Below are 10,875 nucleotides of genomic sequence, written 5' to 3'. Positions count from 1 at the left end.
GCGGGGGGGCATGCCCCCGGACCCCCCTAAAGAGGCTGTGTTCCCCTTGGGGCTAAGCCCCCCTTGTTCTTGAAACCTAGTGACGCCCGTGTGTGTGTGTGTGTGTGTGTGTATACACAAACAGAAAGGTGTATAAATAGATAAGTACAGTACATATATATATGTACAGTACATATAAGGGTAAAAGTATTTGATGAGCTGTAGATCTCTTCCTTTTCTTTTGTATTGAAAAAGGATCAATTTATATTATTACACAACGAGGGGTAGGACTAGATAAGTTGTATACTTCTTCCTACTCCTTTGAGCATATAACTGTGATGATGTTTGTTTTACTTCCTTTTTTTATTTTTCCTTTTGTAACTTTTGCTTGTCTTTTGTCAATCCGTTATTGTATTGTATGTTCAATAAACAATTAACCAACCAACCATAACTAACCAGTCACATGAGGAAGACAATTTTTATATCACGTGAATTATTTGCGCTTCCAGGACTTTCATGATAACTGCAGTGCATATTCACGGTGGTAATCTAATCTGTGAGTTGTTTACACTCTCTCTGGAATTTCCACAATGGCTCTTTTTTTTACTCGCACCCAGAAAAGACTTGGGACAAGCGTTATTATGGCCCTAAAGTGCCAGTGTGACATCTTGTCATCTTTTTAGACTCATCTGAAATCATGTTGTTCCCTTGAAGGGACAGTGTTTCAAACACTTTTTGATTTTTAAATATTTGTTTTTTTCAAAAACCCACAGTTAATTTCAATAATATGCAAAAAGATGTAGGTGTAATTGTAGGTGAAGTAATCGCTATTGCAGAGGTGCCCAACCCGCGGCTCGCGAGCCACATTCGGCTCTTGGGATTGTCCAATGCGGCTCCCGGGCTTTACATGACAAGCGTCAAAAACGCCTCAGCGATGGCGCTGACATTCAAACAACGGCACTATGTACAGCAGAATTTATGATGTCAGCCTATCACATCAGTCGGCATCCCGCGGCTCCGGAGCCTCATGCGGCTCTTTCATCCTTATAATGCGGCTCTGATTGGCTTGGGAAAATAAATTACTAAAAATTTTTTTTTTGTATTTCATTGAAGTGTGTTTTATTTGTGTTAGTTTTTATATTATTTTAGTTCTAAATTTGAAGATTATTGTGATCTTGAAATATTAAAATATTAATTAAATTATTTGATATTATTTTTTCGTCGCTCAAAATAGACGTCACACTGCGGAAGCTGGTATACCCGCTGAAACGGCGTCTATTTTGAGCGACTTTCAACCCCGGCAAAGCCAATGGAGAAATGTAAGAAAAGAAAAATATCTCAAGAAAATAGAACATTCAATGATGCCTGGGCAGATTCATTTGCATTTACCTCGGGCGAGAGTGGCCTACCAGTATGCCTAATTTGTGGAGAAAACTGGCTAACAATAAAGGGTCAAATGTTGCAAGACATTTTAACAATACACACAGAGCCTTTGCTGAAAAATATCCAGAGGGAGAAGAGAGGAAAAAAGCTGTTTCGGAACTGATGCAGAAGGCTGACCGGACGAAAAATCAATTCAAGAAGTGGGTGAAGTCTGCAAATTCAACTACATATGCAAGCTTTGTGGCCGCTCAGGAAAATGTGTTCATTACATCGGTAAAATTTAATTTTCTCCGTAGCACTTCATAAGACATAACCACACTATAGTTGTTTATACAAAGTGTAAAGGTAAGAAAAAGCAATATATACAGTGTTATCTTTATTTTCGATAAGATAAATGGATATAAGGATGACGCCTCATGGCATTTTTCTGCTTTCGTTTGCTACATGGACAATTTAAATTCAGCTTTTTAATTTATTTGAAAGAGACATTCATTGTTATTATTTTTCAAGAATTCAAAATGTTCAAAATGTGTTCATTAAATGAATAAAATGTAATTTTCTCTGTAGCACGTGGATTTCATAAGAAACATGCTGCGGTAAAGTAGTGAAGTTTTTTTTTTTTTCATTTTAGATGTGCGGCTCCCAGTGTTTTCTTTTCCGTGGAAACCGGGTTCAAATGGCTCTTTCGGTGTCAAAGGTTGCCGACCGCTGGCCGATCATCAATCCCGTTACTTGATTGACATACAGGGCAGCCAGTCAGATGACAACTGAATCACATTGCAGACAACGGCGCGAGGCGCTAAGTTGGTCAGCGAATTATCTCTGATTTTAACGTAGGGGTGCCCAATACGTCAATCGTGATTGACCAGGAGCCAGCGGACTGGTCCCAAGTCAGTAACCACTGCAGCTCGCATGCAGACAGTGCCATGTTTCGAGTGGTGACAATGGAATACAAACCAGATTAGAAGAGGATTGTTCAAGAGAAGGAATACCAAAAGTCCCTGCATTAAGGCGCTAAACAACATGCATAGTAAGAGAAAAACATGATTATATTTTTATTTGTGGACTTGGGTGCACTGAGAGTTTGTGTGTGTGTGCAGCTTATTTCATCTTAGGCAGCCGGCTAAAGTAAAACCTCTCCTGGAGACAGTTAATTCATGCCTTCGTCACATCCCAGCTGGGTTACTGTAATGCACTTTACTTTGGAGTCAGCCAATCCTCCATTAAAAATCTCCAGCTGGTCCAGAATGCTGCTACTCGCCTCTCGACTGGTACTCGTAAGAGGGAGCACATACGTAACTTCTACTCTGGCATCCCTTCACTGGCTCCCTGTACATTTTAGAGTCCTTTTTAAGATCGTATTATTCATTTTCAAATCTTTAAATGACCTCGCGCCACCTTACCTCTCTGAGCTCATCCGCCCCAACACACCTTCCTGGCGCCTCAGGTCTGCGGACCAGACATTATTAGAAGTACCAAGAACTAAGCGGAGGCTCAGAGGGGATCGAGCCTTTTCCGTTGCTGGTCCCTCTCTCTGGAATGACCTCCCATTGAACATTCGGCAAGCCACCTCACTGCCCATCTTTATGAAAACCCGCCTCAAAACTCACTTGTATTTTTTGGCATTTGACTCAGTATAACTCAGACTTGATTGATCTTAGTTTTACTGTTTGGTTCTTTCTACTGTCTTTGTTACTGATTTTTTTTTTTTTTTTTTTTTGCCTTATTGTTGCATATATGATAGTTGCTACATGTACAGCACTTTGTATTCAGTGATGGCTGTTTTAAAGTGCTCTATAAATACAGTTGAGTGTGAGACAGTGCACACAATATTTATTGGTGAAAATGTCTGGCCTGTGGTCTTAATACTGCAGGAGTCAATTTTTGTCATTATCATGTTGGTATGTGACAGTTACAATAAATGTGGCTGAGCAGAGGTCTGTGTGTGTGTGTGTGTGTGTGTGTGTGTGTGTGTGTGTGTGTGTGTGTGTGTGTGTGTGTGTGTGTGTTTAAGCGATGCAGTGATGATTGTGTGCCCATGTGCATGATGTGGCTCTTTACAGTAACACAGTAAAAATATTGGCTCTTAGTCTCTGATTGGTTGGCCACCCCTGTGCTATTGTACTTAATAGGCCTCCGGATGCTGTCATGTTTGGCTGCCGTCTTTCTGCGATACTCAAGAGAGACACATTTAGCAAACATAGTTCCTCAACACGATGACCATCAGCATGTCAAGTGCCAAGCACTTATGCCGCCATTCAAGGGAAATAAGAGGCCGTTTGGGATGCCATTTTTCTTGGACCACTGCTGAAGAAATTAAGAAATTGGTGGTAGGCTTGCGAAGTGATTTTTTTTCTCTGAAGCACCATAGTGCACATGCTTCAAAATGCACGCACATCGAGCTAAGGTGATTGCATCCTATTAGTTCCCCACTAGATGGCAATACATTCTACACACTGTACCTTTAAGGCCAAGTGTGAAGTAATTTCATGAAATGCCAAATAGGGTCACAATGAAAGTACTTAAACATTGTCCACCAAATAAAGCATGAAAAAATAATTTATATGTTGTATATTTGACAAAATAATCGATTTTCCGAAGTTCCAGCCTGAAAGGGGAGGAACCCGGAAGTGATACGTCACATGGAGAACAGCGATGGCAGAGCTCCATACGGCCCGGGATGCAAAGCATTTCAAACAATGATTCAAACAGCGATACAAGCAATCGATCGTGCGCAAGTGAGGATATCCAAGTTTTTGAAGAGTTGGAGGAAGAAGTTGAGGTTGGAATTTTACATGTTGAACCTTACATGTATGAACCAGACGCTAATCAGGATGTAAACAATGTGCCCAGACGACCTGACACGGAATGGAGACAAGACCCATCTAGATCACAAGATTGGTCAGATATAGGCTGGTATTATTTTTATGATTTGAAGATGCAGGCATGTGGACATAATTTTATGTTTTTTTCTATCTGGTGACATTCTTTCAAAAAAAAAAAATCTGACTTTATGTTCAAGCAGTTAGCCTACTCGGTACTTGAGTATTCTTTTTAGCAAATAATTTTTTGACTTGTACTTGAGAGATTTTTTAATGACTTTTTTGTACAGTATTCCGTCCATATACTTGTATATTTTGAATCAAATGTTTTCATAAACAACAGAATTATTGATTGATGGGTAGCGCAATACTCTTGTTCAATAAAATTTATGCTCATGGTGTCATCGCTCAGTATTTTATTTATTTATTTCTTTATTTTTTTTATTTCAGGTGTACTTTTGGTAAATGCCAGCAAATGCCTACAGCAGTTGAATGTTTTTTCTGCTATGAAATTCAAGAAGTAGTGACTGTACATCGACAAGCAGAGGAACACTTCAGTCAGGTGCTGGACTGCATCACCGACCATCCTGGACTCAATGCTGTGTGGCCAGACCCATATGGATTACAGGTGGCATGGATGACCTACAAGCAGCAGTACAAAGGCAAGGCATTTGATGGGCCACAGGATGCCAAGTATAGGCATTTGCCTACCGACAATTGGTGCGCTGGTGCTGGAAGTTTCTTGGTCAGGACAACCGTGTTGTACTCCCAGCATGCGCCGTGTCTTGTATTGGGGCACTTTTTCCACCACCAGGAGAAGAGGAGTCAGCTGTATTCAAAGGGTTCGTGTTTCACAGAGAAATGTTCCAGAACTGTGATTTGGACTGGTTTTAGAGTGGTTAATGTGGACATGGTGTCTATCATCACAAAATACTGTAATAAAAATAAACAAATGAGGACAACTGACTACAGAGAATTTTTTTTTTTTTAATTTCCTGAGGAATCTAGTCTGGTGCTCGGCAATAACGGTTGACATGTCCGGTCTGTTCAGTGCTGCTGTCAGAAATTGCGGGTCGACACACACATCACCAGTTCTGCACTTATTTTGAATGGCAGTCAGTTTCATCACAGGCAGTCATTCACATAGTCTACAAAAAAAAAAAAAAAAAAAAAAACATGTTGGGATGATAAATATTTGGATGACATCTGGGTTATACTCAGTATGTAATGCATCTGCCTGGAATTACTTTTAATTTCATAACTTACCATAAGTTGCATCCACCAGGATCTTTCTCAGAGAAGACCCATCACTCTTATATTTGGGATAAATGATACAGTAGGAGTGTATTCATTCCTTTGTCACTTTCTGTGGTCTGCCGGTATTTTCATTATAATGCATAGCAGCAAGAATTATTCTGGAATAGAACAAAAAATGTCTTATTTAAAAAAATTGTCAAATTGTGATGAAATAACTTTATATCTCAAAGTTCTACATTTCACTATAGTCTACATTTCATGCATATCAGTTTTCTTTAACACACCTGCTTTTCATTCCTTTGTACGAGAAGTAGTACATCTTTGTGGCAAAGTGATTCACCACACTGTGAAAAGCTTCCACGCCACTGGTCTGTCCGAGGTGAGACATCTTCATGACATTGTTGACAAACATGGTCTTTGTCAGGAGTTCCACCACTGCGACATTGACTTCAGTACCTTTAAATGAATTTACAAGGTATGACGATATTTATATTTTTTAGGTTTAAGAGCAGGCAACATCAAAAAAAAAAAAAAAAAAAAAAAAAAAAAACTGCTAATAGCCACGCTTTTTCTCTAGTATTTGGAGGATGTAAACAACTATCAAGCATGTTCTGCAGTTGGTCCACACAGGCCAGCCACTTCTGCTTCTTTTCCTCTGGTGTCTGGGAGGAAAGTGCACACCAGTGCAAATGGCACTTCAAACTTTGTACAGAGTGACCCAAAAAGATGCGTACCCATATTTTATTCGATAAAAAATCAATTTTTAAACGAATGTCTTTTCTGTTGCAGGACGTGAAAGGTGAACCTATGGATGATCGTTTTCAGCTATAGTTGCCCCAAAAATGTCTTGGACAAATCAGCAGAAGACATTCTCCCTCGAGATCTATTTTGCGACAAAATCATACCAGAGTGTACAGATTCAGTTTCGAAAACGTTTCCATTGTCGCAACTTTCCACCAAAATCAACGATTGTTAGTTGGGTTACGAAGTTCAGAGAGCATGGGACTGTAGTGAACTTATGTTCTAAAGCCACAGGGGGAACTTATTCAGGCAGGAAAAAGAGTGCAAGGACAGAAGAAAACATTGCTGCAGTGAGGGGTTCTGTGGGGTTTCCTCAAAGACAATGTATACCAGGGAAATCCACAAACAATTGAGGAACTGAAAACTGCCATCACAGCAAAAATAAGAGCCATCCCGAAAGAGGAGTGTGTAAAAGTGATTGACAACTTTGTCAGACTTCTTTTTGGCCAAGGAGTCCAGTTTCTTGCACATACCTGTATATTTAATATGATATGAAAACTCGTGAAGTGACGTGCATGATATATAAGACATAATCCCAAAAACTCGCGCATTTATAAACATTGAAATACACTAACCTTTAACAATGTGCCAACAATCATAATCAAAAGATGACTTGGGTCCAATTCTCCCTGATCCATTTTGCCACCTGGCGATACCTGTCAGTGACGACAACTTTTACATTGAAGCCTTCCAACTCCAGATGGCATTTTTTTCAGGCCCTCTAGTTCCATTCCATAGCTTCCTCGAGTCTCGTTACTCTAAAAGATAAGTTTAATACGCGTCATGAGACTAAAATAATTGGCATGTAATTATGCCGCATATAATCTACAAAGCAGTTCACTGCCTGTGGGCTAGTCGCAGTTTTCCAAGAGGACGTGTCATGTTCATTCGTCAACAAAGCAGCACTGCCAACCTCTTGAAATGTACTTCCAGAACAATTTGTCTGACCGCCATTAGTACTCATCGCTCATATGAATAGCATCGATCGGGGTTTGCCTCGAGCCGAAAACTAACGTCACTAGCTTCTGTTCAACGTTGCTAGCTTCTCGAGTTAGCTTTCGGCTAACGTCGCTACCTTCTACTGTTCATTCCACAAGAGTTGGCAGCTGTGCTACTGTCCATTCCACAAAAGTTTGCAGCTATGCTTTGACAAAATCAATCATCATCTATCCAAAAATCACACTTACTTTTTTGCAAATCCTTGATCATAAGCAGACCGGTTGAGAAAGCAGTCATCTTTGAAGTGGAGATGGCAGAGAACACTCGTCGATGATGGCGTGAAATTCATTCGCTTCGTGCAAATAAAAGATGTCCATTTAAGTGCCCTGCTATCCTTCGGCCACGGGTACAACTTTTCTGTCGATTGCGAACAATTCATCGCCACACACCGCAGTGGCATCTTACCAACAAGCAATGCAACAATGCTGTTCAATGGAAAGACTTCCCTCGAGGTTCTCCATGTGACGTCATTTCCGAAGATTGCAGAAGAAAAGCATTTTCGTTGTCAAGGGCGTTGCTATGGGTTAAACAAAGAATCTGGAAGGGTTGCGTTTAAAAAAATAACGGAAATATGCTTATAATTGTTCAGCCGTTGATATTACTCAAAAACATGGTTGGCCAATTTTACTTTTACACTTGGTCTTTGAAGTTGAGATTGAATACATTAAAGTGGACACATCCACAAACTACTAGCTTTATTTAATTATGTATTTATTAGAGCTGTCAAACGATTGAAATATTTAATCTAATTAAAAATGCAACTGTCATAATTAACTCAAATTCACTAAAAATTAATCATGATTACTCACGTATTTTTTGTCGTTTTTGAATTTCCTTTTATATTTTAATGCTCTCATCAACATGGAATAATGAATCCGTTTTCTATGTGCAAAATGCAAATATTTACTGAAATAACAATTTCAATTTTCAATTTTACATGAACATTTTTCACTTGGAGCAGTTATTCAAACATAATATCTCACACAATATGACTGTCCATCAACATCAGTGAAAAAAATATTTTGTCACACAACAGCTGCTTTAACAGCTGTATTTATCAATCAAAACAGAGCAATATAACATTATAAAGCTCACATCTAAGGTAAACTAGTACTCAGCCTAAAGTGGATTTAAGCCATGGTTGCATACTTCGTTTTTCTCAAGTTTGCTTTGAACACAGCAGTCAGGCTATGTTGATTCTGTTGGTCCTTCTTGCACAGAAGTCTCTCTACGGTTTTGTGTAGACATCATTTCGGATGACTACACTTGGTTCGATGACAACACTGGAGACATTTTATTTTCAGTGTTCGCTAGGTCGCTACCACTGCACCGCTGAACTCTCAATGTGCCACAGCGCACCGTCGCTGTCAGAGGAACACAGAGAAGCTCCACCCGCTTTATTTATATGGCCATGGAACACTGTAACCTTCCCCACGAAATAGTTCCAAACAAGTAACAATCGCGTCAGTGGCATACATCGTATTCGACTGGCTACCTGCTCTTTATTCACCAGAGGCTCATCAACCTCGTCTCTTATTTCTCTCCCGAAACAGTGACTTCTCCCGCTTGGTGTACCTGAGCCTTCTCCACTATGTACAATCTCTGTACACAGCTTGTAATGGATGCTCTCGCTGGCAATCCGTAGTGGAGTCGTTAGATGCAATGCGAATTATTTCAGCTTGAGTCGAGCTGTGGACAATGTTGACAGGCTTGCATGCAGTCGCCATACATTTAGCTATGGCTTCAGCAAATTTGTTCTTTGTCATGTCATCCATTTTCTTCGTTTTGAAATGATCCACAGCTGTCTGTCTGAGATGAGGGGGGGGAGGACTCACGTCAGCTGTGTGCTTGGCCATTAAGTGGTATTTCAGACTCGACATGCGATGATGATAGCTCAGTTTACGACTGCAAAACATACAGGTAACTTTGGACTTGTCAGTGGAACAATCTGGCAATTTTTTAAAAGTAAACTTTCCATTCATAAACTCTTTAAGTATCCGTTTTCGGTGCTTCGCGCGTGCGTGGACTTGTGCAGCGCGCTTGTTGTTTTGTTTCTGGTTTATTTATAGAGCAACGTAACATCCGCTGTTACTTGTCCCGCGTTAATCTCGCGAGAAAAAAAATTAATCCCGTTAAAATTCATTTAAATTAATGCTAATAAAAACGCGCTAAACTGACAGCTCTAGTATTTATGTATTTTTTTATGTAAAGTTACAATTGTTGGCAAATCATGAAAACATAATTAGCTTTTCATACATTTTGTTTTAACACACGAAGCATCGATTCAGTAACCTGTGTTGTGGAAAAATGAATGGGATTTCAAGCATGCACAGTTTCAGTAGTTAATAGTCAAAGGACATTTTCAAAGCAGAATCCGGAGAGTAATGAAAAAGAGAGCGGAGCAGTTGTAGTGGTAGTGCAGTACTAATTTAAGACAAACATGAGAGGTCTTACCAGGAGAGAAGGCTGAGAGGCTCGTTCTGGAGCCATCTCCGATGAGGGGACAACATCTCTGGTAAATCCCTGAGTCAACTCCCGCTCAATCCAACCACCTTGTACAGTCTGTTCGCTGTTGCACGGTGGGTGTGCTCTCTCTCTCTCTCTCTCTCTCTCTCTCTCTCTCTCTCTCTCTCTCTCTCTCTCTCTCTCTCTCTCTCTCTCTCTCTCTCATTATGTGCTTTCAAAGCACTAATATCTAATTGAGAAGCACCTTTGTTTTTTTGTTTTATTTTTTGACAAATGAATAGAAACTATGGGGGCAGCACGTAGTAAAAAATAGTGGTCAGCAATCTGCCTCACAAACTGTGCTCTTCTAAATTTTCCGTAGGTTTCAAATGAAGAGTATGAATGATTGTTTGACTACGTGCGTCCAACGATTGGCTGGCGACCAGTCCAAGGCGACCCTGCTTCTCACCAAAAGTAAGGTGAAATAGTCTCAATCTTGTGCATGACCTGAATGAGGATAAGGAGAATATGCCTGTTTTCCAATGATTGAAAAGCCAATAATAAGGATAATGAGGAGACACGAACACCTGGTACCTCTAATTACAAAATTAATTGGTTCTGGAAGACATTTCTTAACAAGAAAATTTTGTAAGTAGAGATGCATTTTCCATGTAAATGCCCTAATTCGTTCCAGGACACCAAAAAAAAAATGCATCAGAATATGTAACATGTTACAATTAGATTATTGCACAATAAATGAGAGTTGTGCATAATATAAAAAACAAAGAATAAGGAATAAAAATGTTGGTCATTTAACTTTTAACTGCGTCCTCATCATTTTTTTTTTTGCCCTCTTTAGTTCATGTTCTCTCTCAGAAGTGGTTTTTACCTGGCGTTTTGGAAAGAACTGATCTAAAGATGTTTGCTTTTGTCAGCTTTTAACAATCCTTCGAAAATGTCCAAGGCAAACATCAGCATAGTGAGCGATCGCCGGACTGGTCAACACTTTTTCTGGGTGATTCACATTTCCGAAAAACCATCCATCCGCCTCGTGGCCCGAGGGGCGAATGACGAGGACGCTGCATAGACACATTCTATCTACACACACACACACACACACACACACACACACACACACACACACACACGCACACACACGCGCACACACACACACACGCACACACACACA

The 10,875-nt window shown here is 40.0% G+C and overlaps 1 protein-coding gene across 1 annotated transcript in view; it reads right to left on the bottom strand.

Annotated features, from left to right (window-relative positions):
* gal3st2 (galactose-3-O-sulfotransferase 2) overlaps window positions 1-9,819 on the bottom strand; it is a 41,316-nt gene extending 31,497 nt beyond the window's left edge. Inside the window, exon 1 of the mRNA XM_019883305.1 lies at window positions 9,696-9,819. Coding sequence (XP_019738864.1) covers window positions 9,696-9,751 — 56 coding nt within the window. The 5' untranslated portion in view covers window positions 9,752-9,819. The remainder of the gene's footprint in view (window positions 1-9,695) is intronic.
* Window positions 9,820-10,875: the final 1,056 nt, after the last annotated feature.

The sequence above is a fragment of the Hippocampus comes genome, unplaced genomic scaffold, assembly GCF_001891065.2.
Source record: "Hippocampus comes isolate QL1 unplaced genomic scaffold, H_comes_QL1_v1.1 scaffold291, whole genome shotgun sequence".
NCBI classification, from domain to species: Eukaryota; Metazoa; Chordata; class Actinopteri; order Syngnathiformes; family Syngnathidae; genus Hippocampus; species Hippocampus comes.
This window is presented reverse-complemented; position numbering and strand designations above follow the sequence as displayed.